Genomic DNA, 15,353 nt, shown 5'->3' with positions numbered 1-15,353 from the left:
TCCAAATCCAAATTTAAAATTCTATGCAGCGATACCGTGTAAAATTATTTACGTAATTGGACCAGTTATAAAAATATCACATATAAATCTCTATAATAAGCATTGATTAGTAACTTAATTATAAAATAAAATAAAAGGCAATTGACCTGCTATATACAAGTATTATATATTAAACAGCCGGATTAGGTTCTTCATCCATATTTACAGTTGTGTAATACAACTAATTAATGAGCATATTTACTTCTTATGATAAATAACATAATGAACCGAAGCACCGATTAAGCCAAGTACAGCAGCACCAAAAGCAAATTTTAGAAGTAAAAGTGTTGAACTACACTTACTCCAGAATGTCTCTGTAATACACATTATGTACTTGTTGCTAACATGTTGTTCAATTATTTGTTCAGTCTTCCCGAAATTTCCTTCACAGAACACTTCAGAGGTATATATGGCTTTGAACAACTCTATTGCATCCTCATCTGTTCCGAGACAATTTTTTAAGATTTTCTTATGTCTCAACTCTGTTCTACCCTCAGCACCGACTAGAAGTGTCTTCATGAGGTTCATATAGGAGGTAACTTCATACCCGTGCAAACATGAGCAGAATGCTCAAAAGCAATTACGTTTGAAGAAAAAACATTGCTATCCTTGTGGATAATGAACTTTAGAAGATAAAGATGTTCAAACATACAATAGGATTGGAAGGTAACAACTTGAATTGATCCATATTTGGTAGCTCGAAGTGACAGTAGGCCATTTGAACGAAACATAATGCCTTTATGTTTGAGGTTCTTAGTGGACCTAAATACATAACCAAACAAGGTTCAGATTATTCTACTTGTCTTTCCTCACGAGAAAAAACATGCCTAGAGATTTAAAAAAACAAATCTAGCAAGATAGAAGCTCAAAATCAACAAACAAAAAGAGGGATAACAATAGTCGAAACAATTCAATAATGAAAGTAAAGGAATAAGCTTTCATGACACACAGAGAAAGCAAAGGCAAGGTCCTTCCCTCGCAGAAAAACTCCATTTCAGAAAAGCAAAGGCAAGCTCCTTCCCTCACCAAAAAGTTCCATTTCAAAAAAATGTCAATTGCTTCATTCTCTCATGTCAATTGGGTGGTCTTGTATGTTATTGCTCATACTATCTACGTGATTCTTTTGATCATGGGGGACAAAATAAACGAAATAGGTTCAGCTTCTTCATTAAAATTATCACGCAATCGTACTCTATTGTATGTTTACATTATATAAACTTGTGAGGACCCATCTGATAGAGAGACCTAGGGTTATTCACCAGAGGTTTGTCAAGTTTTGTAACCATGTTGGTCCGATCTTGAGTATCGGGGTGATATACCTACTAGAACTAAAGAATAATTCGGTTGGTGACTACATGTACATTATTCTTCTCGTGGCATATGCCGGCAGCTTCATCCTCCTCATGCTAATGAGGCTGGTGACTACGGATATGAGTATCTTTTACTCTTTATATGGTCTCGTGGTCAGTTTCTCACCACGACCCGGGTGCTTGGATCAATTTTTGCTATGATGCTTTGCATGTTCATGAGGGTTAAAAGGGTCATTCTTGAGACGGTTGTTGTTTGGGAGGTTATAGCCAAGAACCAGGCCGATCAGACTGCTGCTAACCAAGTTATCGTTGATGTTATTGCCGTTGTTGCCACTATCGTCGTTGCTGCCGCCACCGCCCCTGCAACTCGTCTACCTCCTGGAGCTTAGGAGATCATAGTTTAAAAAGGATTTTCTTTGTTTGGTGTTGGTCGTTAGTTTTGGTAATAGTAGTACTTTAGTTTTTCATGCATTTTTTAAAGTTTTTGGATGGTGGGTTTTGTCAAGGTTACTTTGTTCAAGCAATCAAAATGAACGTATTTTTGTTTTGTTAAAAAAAGGAATAAGCTTTCATGAACAATAATTGCAAAAATGGTAGCTAACAATAGAATAGCGATAGGGGGAAGATTTCATTAATCTAGACAAAATCAAAACTAATTACAAATTGGGACTGCTCAAGCTTAAAAGGAAAGGGAAATTGATTACTAACACCTAAATTCTTGTCGCTTTTAATACAAATCAGCCCCTAAAAATCTTTAATTTAAAACGTCACAATATATACTTATTCCTCTAATTTCTACACTAAAGAAACAGGGAAGCAATAGATTATTCAAATCTCTCTCTCTATTCACAAAGGGAAGACCCGCCTATATACAATGTACATGTCATCATGAAGGCTAATAATTAGGCAATATTCTATAAAGATAGTGGCGGATAACATGCCATCATGAAGGCTAATAATTAGGCAATATTCTAGGAAGATAGTGGTGGATAATCAGGAAGCATTGTCTAGGAAACAATATACTAATAATCACCTTTGACCAATACAAAAATATATACACTATATTTAACACACCCCCACAGTCGAAGCGAGAGGTTTATGAACGTAAAGACTGTCCCGAAATTCTTCAAATAAAACCCGCGGGAGACCTTTAGTAAAGATATCCGCAATCTGATAACGGGGAAGGTACATGAAGAACACGGACCTGCCCACGGGCAACCTTCTCTCTGACAAAATGAATATCCATTTCAATATGTTTTGTACGTTGATGTTGAACTGGATTTCCGGATAAATAAATAGCACTTACATTGTCACAATAAACAAGAGTAGCCTTTTTAATCGAACAATGCAACTCTAAGAGAAGGTTTCGAATCCAACATGATTCGGAGACAACATTCGCCACCCCACGATACTCGGCTTCGGCACTTGACCGAGACAAAGTGGGTTGTCGTTTAGACGACCAAGAAATCAGATTGTCACCCAAAAATACACAATAACCAGATGTAGACCGTCTAGTGTCAGGGCACCCACCCCAATCTGCATCAGTATACGAGACAAGAGTAGAAAAAGAAGACGGGTATAAATGAAGCCCGTGATCCAAAGTACCCTTAACATACTGAATGACACGTTTAAGAGCAGACATATGATCAACTCTCGGATCATGCATATGTAGGCAAACCTGTTGTACGGCATAAGAGATATCCGGTCGTGTAAATGTGAGATATTGTAGGGCCCCTGCAAGACTCCGATAAAGGGAAGGATCATCAAAAGTAGTACTAGATGTAGCACTGACCTTTGATTTAGTGTCAACCGGAGTGAGGGAAGGTTTACAAGAAGACATCCCTGCACGCTCAATTATTTCTTCGGCATACTGGCGCTGTGAGAGAAACATACCACCCTTATGTCGAGTCACAGCAATACCCAAAAAATAATTTAGAGGACCAAGATCCTTCATAGCAAACTCAGAACTAAGCAGATCCATGATTGAACATCGGAGAGCATCAGAAGAAGCAGTGAGGGTAATATCATCAACATATAATAATATGTAAGCCATATTAGACCCTTTGCTGAAAATGAACAAAGAGTTGTCACACCTGCTATTTGTGAACCCAATAGATAGAACAAAATCAGCAAACCATTTATACCAAGCCCGGGGCGCCTGCTTAAGTCCATATAATGACTTACGCAGGAGATATACATAATTAGGATGAACACAATCCCTGTAACCCAGAGGTTGGTGCATGTAAACTGTTTCTTGAAGCTCACCATGTAGGAAGGCATTTTTAACATCCAGCTGATGGATCGGCCATGCCTTCGAAAGAGAAAGACTAAGAACAGTGCGGATTGTAGCAGGCTTCACCACCAGACTAAAAGTCTCGCCACAATCAATGCGAATGTGCTGTGTTTTACCATCACCTACAAGACGGACTTTATGCCTCTCAAAAACACCATTAGATTTGACCTTATGAGTAAAAATCCACATAGACCGAATCACATTAACATCCGGGGGACGGGGCACCAACTCCCACGTCTTATTTTTAATAAGAGCATTATATTCATCATCCATGGCCATTTTCCAATTCGGGTCACGAAGAGCCACTATCGGATTTTGAGGCAAAGGTGACCTCTCAACCGTAGTGTGCATAGAATATTTTGTGTTAGGTTTGAAAATCCCATTTTGGCTACGGGTCACTACCTTTGGCTGATGGAGTTGAGATATCGGCTTGTGTTTGGGCTGGGAAATTTTGAGAGCAAGGAGGAGGACTTGGGCCCAAAGGAGCAGACGCCCAACAGGAGAGCTAGGCTCAGTGCTGCTGCTGGGTAGATGATGGGCTGGAGGGCTAGGAGGTGAAATGGGCTTAGGAGAGGGAAAAGAAGTTGGGCCAGTTTGTTGCATATGATGAATCACGTAAGGTGATAAATCATTATCAAGGAAGTCATAAGTGTGGGATTGCGGGGAATGCAATTTTGCAAAAGGGAAATTATTTTCATCAAAAATGACATGGCGACAAATAATAATTTTATGTGAGGACATATCATAACACTTGTAGCCACGATGGTTGGTTGGATACCCTAAAAAAACACAAGGAGTAGATCGAGGTTGCAACTTATTAATAGTTGTTGATGGAAATAAAGGATAACACAAACAACCAAAAACCCGAAGATGAGAATAAGATGGAACCCTTTTGTAAAGAATTTCAAGAGGAGACTTGTTTCCCAATAGTTTACTTGGAAGGACATTAAGAAGATAAGTTGCCATTTGGAGAGAATGATGCCAAAAAGAGGGTGGAAGAGAGGCATGAGCGAGAAGAGTACGAGAGATATTATTTATAGTCCGAATTTTATGTTCGGCTTTCCCATTTTGAGAGGAAGTATGTGGACAAGAAAGGCGAAAAGACATGCCATGAGTCTTACAAAAATCCCAAAAAGGACCATTATCAAACCCCCTTCCATTATCACATTGTACATTTTTTATATGACGTTCAAATTGAGTGGAAATATGGGTTTTAAAGATTAAGAAAATATCATAAACATCAGATTTTCGTGCCAAAGGAAAAGTCCATAAATACTTAGAATAATCATCCAAAAATAAAATGTAATATCTCTGTCCGGAAGAACTCAAAACAGGAGAGGACCAAAGATCACTATGTAAAATATCAAACGGCATAGTCGTACTCGAAGAAGAAGAAGAAACAAATGGTAACTTCATATGTTTTCCAAGTACACAAGACCCACAAATACTAGAACTAGAAATTTTAGAACAATCAATGCTTTTATTTTTCCTAAGCACATCTAAGACAGGAGTTCCCGGATGACCCAAATGATCATGCCAGAGCTTAGGAGAGATGGCTGCAAAAGTAGATGAGGAAGCTTGATTGTTGATAGAAGAAATGGGATAAAGGTCGCCTCGACTATCACATCTCATTATTGGCATCCCCGTCCGATAATCCTTCACAGAAAACCCAAAAGGATCAAACTCAACTGACACAGAATTATCAGTGGTAAACTTTCTAACATAAATGAGATTTTTAATCAATTTAGGTGCATGAAGAACATTCTGAAGGGAAAGGGATTGACTCAGGGAAGATAATTTAGTGTGACCATAGCCAAGAATCGGAATAGTATGACCATTACCAACCACAATTTTATTATTAGGATGATTGCCCAAATTAAAATAAGACGAGAGAGTACCTGCAGAGGAGGTCATGTGAGATGTAGCCCCGGTGTCTATGTACCATGACGGATCGGGTTGGTGAAGAGACATAGTATGAATTGTTGTCTCGATATCCGTAGGAGCATACGACATGGGCTGCCCAAAATTAGGTGGTGCGTGTAGTTGAACATAGGCTTGCTGAGGTCTTGGGCCCAAGATACTAGGCTGGCGCTGCTGAGGAACATGAGGTCTGGCCCAACCTTGAGTTGGGAATGGGCAAGGTGGAATGGGCCAACCTTGACCATACCAACCCCAAGGATAAGGTTGATGTTGTTGCTGTTGCGGGAAAGGGACTATGGTCAACCTTGGATGCCACGGTTCTTTCGTGGATTTATTCTACCATTTCTAACGACCTATTGCACACCATTATCGAGCCCGATTCAACGGCTATGGAAGCTTGGGATAGATTGCGTGATATATTCCAAGATAATTAACATTCCCGTGCCGTTGCCCTTGAACAAGATTTCACCACTGTCTCTATGGAGCATTTTCCTAATGTCTCTGCTTATTGTCAACGTCTCAAGTCCCTTGCGGATCAATTGAAGAACGTTGGCGCACCGGTGTCGGACAGTCGTATGGTTTTGCAATTGGTAGATGGTCTTACAAAACCGTACCGTGGTGTGGGTATGGTAATCCGGCAAAGCAATCCTCTTCCTCCTTTCTATAAGGCTCGGTCTATGCTTGTTCTTGAAGAGGCCGAGATGTCTAAGGAAGCAGTCACCGAATCAGCTATGGTGGTCACTTCAAATGATGATGGGCCGATTACTTCTGAAAAATTGGGTCGTTCTAAGGGGAAGCAAGGTGTGCAGCACTCTGGTGGTCGCCGCAACAACGGTGGCCGGAAGAACAACAATTCCGGAGGTGGCAGACGCGACTCCGGCAGCGGCAAAGGTGGTGGCAAGGGACAGAACTCCGGTGGCCAAGGTGGGAGCTCTGATACCATAATAGATTATTCAAATCTCTCTCTCTATTCACAAACGGAAGACCCTCCTATATACAATGTACATACCATCATGAAGGCTAATAATTAGGCAATATTCTATGAAGATAGTGGCGGATAACATGCCATCATGAAGGCTAATAATTAGGCAATATTCTAGGAAGATAGTGGAGGATAATCAGGAAGCATTGTCTAGGAAACAATATACTAATAATCACCTTTGACCAATACAAAAATATATACACTATATTTAACAGGAAGTAACTACACTAAAACACCAAGAATAGGTCCAGATTTTTCTTTTGAAAAGAGGATTCACACCAAAGGTCGATCCAGATTTACGTATAAAAATAGTAAGATGTGTGTATTATAATTATATGTTTCTTTTTGATCCATGTAACAAAAATTTTACCAAAAAACTAAATGGGAGTCGCACCACAACCATCGCTATCATCACCGCCATCTGCACCACCTGCACATCCACTAACCACTTCCCACACATCCGTAGAATAACATTGTTGAGAAGTGTGGTAAGAGTAACCCCATCTGACACTTCAGAAAAAGTATTGATAGTATTCGGGTGATGTTCAACCATAATCTCTTTTTTCCAGTAAAAGAAAACAAAATTATATTGAGGAAACATAAAGATATTGAGGAGGAAACTGAAAGGCTATTATCAGAACAAACATTCAAGTTAATCATTCATCTAAAGATAGATCAAATTTCAGCTAAGCAAGAAAATGCTCAAGCACAAACTTATAGCTTATAACTTTATATTACCCTTATTACCTTAATAAAAAAAAAAACTAATTTAGTTTGAAGGATCACACAACAAACCATACTAAATATTTGAAAGAATAAAAGTCCACTTAAAAACTTTGGACAACCTTGCGCAACTAATTAGATGTTTTAATAAAATTGAACTGAAACTGCTCTAGTGTTCTCACTAATAACTGGATAGGTTTCTCCCTCAACACTTATTTTACTTCACATCTTCAGAACGATAAATATTTTGAATTTGGAGACTATTGTGTTGTTAGTTTTTACTATTATTATTGTTATAAGTTCTCCAATATCAGAACTAAAATAAGATAAGACTAAAACACTTAAATTCTTGTTATTTTTAATTCAACTCAGCCCCTAAAGAATATTTAATTACAATATGTCATAAATATTACACTTATTCCTCTAATTCCAGCACTAAAACTCATGTCTTATTATTATTAACTAAAAAGAACTCTAATTCCTACATTAAAACGCATTTGTCTTATCATTATTAACTAAAAAGAACTCTTATATTAAAATGCACTTGTCTTATCATTATTAATTAAAAGAACTCTTAACATAAGTAGTATAGAAATAATTGAAAAATCTAAAGATTTGCCTTCTTTTTTTAGCGAGGGAAGATTCAACTTGTATTTCCAATCAATCTCAACAGACTACATACAAAAGAAATTCGAGCGTAGGATATGCTTTTCAATCTTTTGTCAAGACAATCAAGATACTAAATTGTAAGCAGGGCTGGCTCAACGGTGAGGCTAGTAAAGCTTTTTGTTTTAGGCCCTCAAACTTTTGAGGCCCCAAAAAGTTTTACCGATGAATTTTATGGTTTAAGTTACTCTTAGATAATATTGAAGATTGTAAAAAGAAGTACAAAATATATATAACAAAAGAAAGAAAAAAACACTATCTATGTTTTAAGAGCAATATTTTAAACTTTGAACTATGCTACTCAAATCTTCATATTATTAAATAAAGTTTTTACAATAACATCCTAGGTAATGCCTTTAAAATACATGACTAAAATCTTATTGACTTGAATTGATCCTCACTAATATAAATATTAATATTATTATATATCATTTATTTATAGTTTTCTTTTATTTTTATGTAATTTTACCTATTTAAAATTTTTTATTGTAATTATAATATTTTATGAAATACTAAAAATAAATACCCATGGAGCTTACGCTCTGTGCCTCAGGGCTTATGCCTCGCCGAGGCAAATGTAAAATGCCCCGCCTTACGCCCCCGCCTTTTAAAACACTGATCAAGCTGGCCCAAACCCTTTTCTCTCTTCTTCGATCGTATCTTCAAAATGGTGGTTTCTCAAATCTTCAAGCACATGTACGAGTCATTCTCTCAAACTGTTGCTAAAAAAATAAAATAAAAAGAGGTTGCTTCTCATCCTAACTTCAGATCATCCATTAAATATGCAACAAACAAGTATAATGAAGCTGTAGTTTGGATTAAGAAGGCCAAACCTGATCTCAAAATTGAGTGAGTTTGATCGCCGATGGGCTCCTTAGTCCAGCTGGTCTTGCACAATAGAACTATCAGCAACATAAAGCTGAAAAAGATAAGCAGAAATCAGAGCCAAAATTAAAAGAAGATATCAAGTCCGAGATGTATGGGATGGAGAACAAACTTGATGGCGTGGAACGTAAGTTTCTGCATCATCAGATGATGATCGAGAAACAGTTTGGATTTAAATTGGAGTCTGATCCGTGTTACAGGATTTCCACAATAGAAGAAATAATTGAGAAATTGAAAAAAAAAAAAAAAAAAAACTTGGCATACAAGCCTACATTTGATAAAGAACAGGGAGTTACACTTGATATATATGACTGGATGAGGATGAATATGAAGAAGAAGCCAAAGCCCATTACTTACTGTCCGTATTTTCAAATTTTCTAGCTCTCTTGTTCTTTCTAGATACATACTATAACAGAGGAGTACTGATGTAACTGTTAATGCTGCCATTGCCTATTACACCGAAGGAACATTGAACAAAACAATTAAGAGCCGACACAAAAGAATTTTGTTTTGTTAATGAGCAGCCTAGTCAGTTACTATGCCACTTCAGACACGATTCATTGTTTTGTTAATGAGCAGCTTTATTTTGTTGGGAAAAAAAAAAGATCAAGCTTAAAATTTTAAAAAGGTTGTTTACAAGATCAAAATAATACTGTAATGGAACTTTATTTCATGAACTTTTAAGATTATTAAACAAACATATTTAATCGAAGCTCCACCATTATTACTCTATTACATGCACTTTAAATTTAACCATGGAAATTCATGTGGTCAAATGCACGTAAGTCACATTCTCAGTACAGGCTATAGAAGTAAATTATTTATCAGGAAAGTTACACTTAACGATTTGCCATAAAGATGATTTTGGAACGACTAAATACTTGCATGAACTAAAAAAATGAACAATACTTTCTAGGAAATGTGACTAACAAAAATAACTAAAGATCATAGACACAGGCCTAATAATACAATATTCTATCCATTTACAATAAAAAAAAGAAGTGTTTCAACTTGAAAAAAAAATCAATCCCTAGCTTTTCTCCTTTAATTTCTTTAGCAAAATTCTCATGTTTCTGCAAAATCAAGAAATTATAAATAGCACCTTCATTTTCTTGATTAGTTCCTCTTATCATTCATATATATAATTAAAAGTAATGAAGAGAAAAGGAATTGTGATGCAATACTTTAAATAAATAGTGGTGTTTTTCGATTGGTCGACATATCAGTGAATTGTAAACATAGAATGTTGGTCTCTGTAAATTTCCCAACCAGTGTTGTATTTGCAATCTTTTACAAGGTTGACAAAGTAGTCTTCTGCATTGAAGAACACTGCCGGTTTTCCGAGATGAGTATCATGCTTAATTTCAACATCTTTTAAGCTATCTACCATTGCAGGGAGCTCAGCCTGAACTGTTGCAGCAAAAGAGGGTTTGGAAGTTCCTTGCAACCATGCATTCGAAGTTTGTTTAGCAAATTTGTTTCCACTGGGAGGAATCTTAGAAGTAGGAGGGGGGGGGGGGGGGGGGGGGGGGTTATGAAAGGGATTTTTTTTTTTGGTTCCATATTTCCTTTGTGTTGAGTATCAACATCTGAGGAAATTCTATTCCTCTTATCTGATTTGTCGAAGTTAGCAGAGATTTTTGGGAATGAGGAGTTGGAAGGGTTAGGGTTTTGGGCAGAGAGGGGTTTGTTGGTAGTTATTGCAGATTCATTTCCGGTGGGAAGGTCAGAGGATTTTTGGTTTGAGTGGGAGTTGATGGTGGTTATTTTCGGTTGGTTTTGATCGGGGAATTTGTTTTCCCGGACAAGTGTCAGGCTCGGAGGGGTTTCAGAAGGCTGAGATGTCAGGGTCGGAGGGGGCTGAGTAGGCTGTGATAGGTTAGTTGTCGAATTCTGATTGGTTGATAGAAGAGATGTAGTGTCTAGAAAGGGATTTGGGGGTGGGTCATTGTGGGGATGGCCCTCCTATTCTGACGAGGCCATAAAGTATTTTTAGAAAGAGAAAGAAGAGAGAAGGGAGGGCATTTTGTTGATATTTCCTTAGTTTGACTTTAATCATTAGGTAAAAGTTATGCCTTAAGGTAAGATTTCATAGTTATGCCTTTTCAATAATACAAAATTATACCTTAAGGCATAATTTTTGTCCGAATAGACATAATTTATTATGAAATCTTGCCTTGCAAAATTTTTCATTAAATGAGAAGTAGGGATGAAAATTAAAGACCACCGATTTGAGGGACAAAAATTAAAGACCAGTCCATATTAAGGACGATCCGTCCGCCCAATTTTTTGGAGATACTTCAGTAATGGACCTTAACGGATGAGGCCCAAGTAAAGACAACTTGACACTTGATTGGGCTACAAAATTCTTGATTTTAGTCCAATCCAATGACCAAATTGGTACATAGAGGACAACGACGTGTGTTGTAAATTTTGGGTGTGGTCTAAACTATTTACTCTTAATAAGTGTGTAAAATTAGGAAATTGGAAGATCTTGTTATGTAAAATTAGGAAATTGGAAGATCTTGTTATGTAAAATTAGATTGTCTGCTAAAACACATTTTGATTGGATTTAACATTTTCTGTTTTCGCATTGAGGTTGCTTCTTAAAGGGTTGTAGTACTCTTCTAGAGTGCTAAATTAACCAATTAACACTATAAAAGGAAGAGGGTGTCAAATGGGCATATTGAGCTACTTTTGGGTCGAACCAAATGAGATAATTAGTTATTAAATAATCGGATTAAGAAATATATAAGGACATACTTCGGGCTGAAATGAGCTGGGTTAAAATGCACTAAATAATGGATCATAATTATCCCACTCAACTCTTATCATTTTTTTTTTAATTGCCTAATAAAACGTTTTCCTTTTACAGTGGTTTAATATAATATATCAACCAAAGCTTTTTAAAAATATTTTGACAATATTTCTCATGGATCAATTACGGCCATATATCAATAATTTTTAGATTGGCTGAACTGGTGGGTCAAAATATGATGAGCTAATAAATGAGTGTATCATTAACCTGTCCAAATTTAAACGAATTCAACGAATCATATTTTTATAGATTAATTTTATCTAACCCAACTTAAATACATAGTCATCTTTCTAAAAAGATAATAGAGTATCTAATTTATCGATTCAAGCATGTGTGCCAAGTGTCTTCTACCGCTAAAAATTTAAAAAAGCTGATTTTGTGCTTTTGAAGTTTAAAGTTTGATCGACAATATCAAGATATATATCCCACAAACACACAATAACGGTATATGTTAATTAACTAGTACTAGCTAATTCAGAGCCGGATACAAAATTTAAGCTCTATAGTTCAGTCTTCTAAGATTTTTAGTTTGAACCTGTTATATTTTAAAAGCTACGGGTTCATGTCTTCTATTTATTGCAAATTTAATAATTTTTTACAAATAAATTTATGCTCCGCCTTGAAAGTTAGGAGTTCAATTGAACCCCAAGTCCCAACTATCATGCTACATCCGCCACTGCTAGCTACAAGGCAGATCCACCACGTAAGTTACAGACACATTAACTTGTAGTAATTAATTTTTATTCCGATCTTATATACATATATAAAGAAATTCACTAAATATCTAGAAATATTTTATTGTGATCATCAATATTATTATATTATTACTTGAGATATTATAAAAGATCAAAACCTCAAATTCTAAATCAGCCTCTAAGCTGCATTTTAATCTCTAGATGTAAAACTTTGAATTGTTTATTTCTTCACGTGTAAAACCTCTGCTCCTAGAAATGCATGCAGCACATGCAGTGCACACTTTGAATTCAGCTAAGTTCCTCAATTTCATCACTCACTTCAACAATAGAGATATATCACAATTCACGATATATACCCCCAAACAGAATAACACGGTACGTGTAACTCTACGAGCTGCTTTTTTATATGATGCAGAGGTCTGCCTTTTGGTTGGAAGGGGAGGTTAAGTTAACGAATTAAGTTTATATGCACTATAATTTAATTTGCTGCTATAACAAAGTGTCTGCTTGAATTTTCAGGTAATTAATTCACTTATAATGATAGTTATTTGTAGAGTTTGTGATTACGTTATTAGTTTTGGTAGAAAAGTTAAACTATTTTACTTCACTTTCACCTTAAAAGTTAAATCCCCTTCCCTCGACCCTCATACAAGAAGCCAGAAGGTAATGACTATGCATGTTGGCATTACAAGTCAATTAATAGTCGTCAGTAAAAGAATTTTATTCTACTATACATGTAGTATCTTTTTTTTAGATACTTGTGAAATATCATAGCCATAAACAATGTCAATTCACAAATAAATTAAATGAGGAGCATGCATTTATTGGCGACAATGGAGTAAATCAATTGACACCACCAAGGGGGCAACACACATTTCCACACACTAACTTCCCATCCCCCCAGTGTCTCCATATCACGCACACGTGTGACTTCTATTTATAAATTAATATAATTTATCTATCGTACATAGACAATTTAAGTATCGAGCGATATCGTATACGAGATTAATTGTGACAATATAATTTATAAGATTGTGATAAGATCTTGTCCCCTGCCACTTCGTTCAGACTCTCTGTACCGTATAATACATTTATACGATTCCGATACTTTTTTAATTCAAAAATTGTCAAAAGGTGAAAGAGATTAATTCCGTCATTATTCTCATTGATTGAGTTGGTAAATATATCATAGTTACAATGTCCTATTAGGATACAAACTATACTAACCTAAAATAGAAGATTTACAAAATATTCTTTTACTACATATTTACACTATTTATCACACCCCCGCAGTCGAAACGGGAGGTTTACGAACGCTGAGATTGTCCCGAAAATCTTCAAATAAGACCTGTGGTAGTCCTTTAGTGAAAATATCGGCGAGCTGATATCGGGACGGAACATGAAGGACACGGACGTGGCCGCGCGCCACATTTTCACGAACAAAATGTATATCCATCTCAATGTGCTTGGTGCGCTGATGTTGGAATGGATTTCCTGACAGGTAAATGACACTGACATTATCACAATAAACTAAAGTAGCCTTAGGGATCGGACAATGTAGTTCCAAGAGGAGGTTACGTATCCAGCATGATTCAGAGACAACATTAGCAACCCCCCTATATTCTGCTTCCGCACTAGAGCGGGAAAGAGTAGGTTGGCGCTTAGATGACCAGGATATCAAATTATCTCCCAAAAACACGCAATAACCCGACGTCGAGCGTCTGGTGTCTGGACATCCCCCCCAATCAGCATCAGTGTATGAAACCAAATCAGTAACTGAAGATGAGTAGAGATGCAAACCATGATCAAGAGTACCCTGAATATACCGAATAATCCGCTTAAGAGCAAGCATATGCGTATCTCGTGGAGCATGCGTATGAAGACAAATCTGCTGTACGGCATAAGAAATATCCGGTCTGGTGAAGGTAAGATACTGAAGAGCACCTGCAAGGCTCCGGAAATGAGTGGGATCGTCACACAGATCGCCAGAAGAGGCACTGACCTTCGGTTTAGTGTCAACCGGAGTGGAAGAAGGCTTACACGAGGACATTCCTGCACGTTCAATAATGTCTGTAGCATAACTTCGTTGTGATAGAAACATACCACCCTTGTGACGGGTCACCGCAATGCCAAGAAAATAGTTCAAAGGACCTAAGTCCTTCATAGCAAATTCTGAGCCAAGAAGGCCCATAATAGAACAGCGGAGAGCATCTGAAAAAGCAGTAAGAATAATATCATCCACATATAGTAAAATGTAAGCCAAGTGGTGCCCTTTGCGATATATGAACAAGGAGTGGTCAGACCTGCTATTAGCAAAACCAATGGAAGAAACAAAGTCAGCAAATCTTTTATACCAAGCTCTCGGTGCCTGTTTAAGCCCATATAAGGACTTGCGCAACAAGCACACATAATCGGGACGAGATGGGTCTCTAAAACCCATAGGCTGATGCATATAAACCGTCTCCTTGAGCTCGCCATGAAGAAATGCATTTTTGACATCCAACTGATGAATGGGCCAATGTTTAGATAGAGCTAGACTTAAGACAGTGCGGATCGTTGCTGGCTTCACGACCGGACTGAAAGTCTCACCACAATCAATGCCAACCTGCTGTGTTTTGCCATCACCTACAAGACGGGCTTTATGCCTCTCAAAATCACCATTAGACTTTTCTTTATGAGTAAAAATCCACATAGACCGAATAACATTCACATTAGGTGGACGGGGTACCAAATCCCACGTCTTATTTTTAATAAGAGCATCATATTCATCATCCATGACCAATTTCCAATTCGGGTCACGTAGCGCATCCAACGGTTTACGAGGTATGGGGGACTTGGTAACCGCCGCATGTAGATTAAATGGGTGCTTGGGTTTGAAAATCCCGCGCTGACTACGAGTGACCATGCGTGTGTGGGTATTGGGCTGGACATGTGGAGAAATGGTCGAGTTTTGCGGGGTGGTGGGGGAGAGGGGCGGACTGGTCTTGCGTAGAGGACGATGGAGGCTGCTGCCCAGGTGGGG

At 37.3% G+C, this 15,353-nt stretch overlaps 2 protein-coding genes across 2 annotated transcripts; one reads left to right on the top strand and one right to left on the bottom strand.

Annotated features, from left to right (window-relative positions):
• Positions 1–2,499: 2,499 nt before the first annotated feature.
• On the bottom strand, positions 2,500–3,831 carry LOC132618129 (uncharacterized mitochondrial protein AtMg00810-like). The gene has a single exon (XM_060333200.1). It carries the CDS (start codon positions 3,829–3,831, stop codon positions 2,500–2,502), a length of 1,332 nt encoding a protein of 443 aa, XP_060189183.1.
• Positions 3,832–6,041: 2,210 nt separating this feature from the next.
• On the top strand, positions 6,042–6,593 carry LOC132618122 (uncharacterized). Its single transcript, XM_060333189.1, has one exon. It carries the CDS (start codon positions 6,042–6,044, stop codon positions 6,591–6,593), a length of 552 nt encoding a protein of 183 aa, XP_060189172.1.
• The last annotated feature ends 8,760 nt before the right edge of the window (positions 6,594–15,353 follow it).

Source organism: Lycium barbarum, chromosome 1 (genome assembly GCF_019175385.1).
Source record: "Lycium barbarum isolate Lr01 chromosome 1, ASM1917538v2, whole genome shotgun sequence".
In the NCBI taxonomy this organism is placed as follows: domain Eukaryota; kingdom Viridiplantae; phylum Streptophyta; class Magnoliopsida; order Solanales; family Solanaceae; genus Lycium; species Lycium barbarum.
This window is presented reverse-complemented; position numbering and strand designations above follow the sequence as displayed.

Excerpts from the sequence above, each read along its gene's own strand:
- LOC132618129 (XM_060333200.1), bottom strand. The coding sequence starts at position 3,831 with ATGTGGATTTTTACTCATAAGGTCAAATCTAATGGTGTTTTTGAGAGG.
- LOC132618122 (XM_060333189.1), top strand. The coding sequence starts at position 6,042 with ATGGAGCATTTTCCTAATGTCTCTGCTTATTGTCAACGTCTCAAGTCC.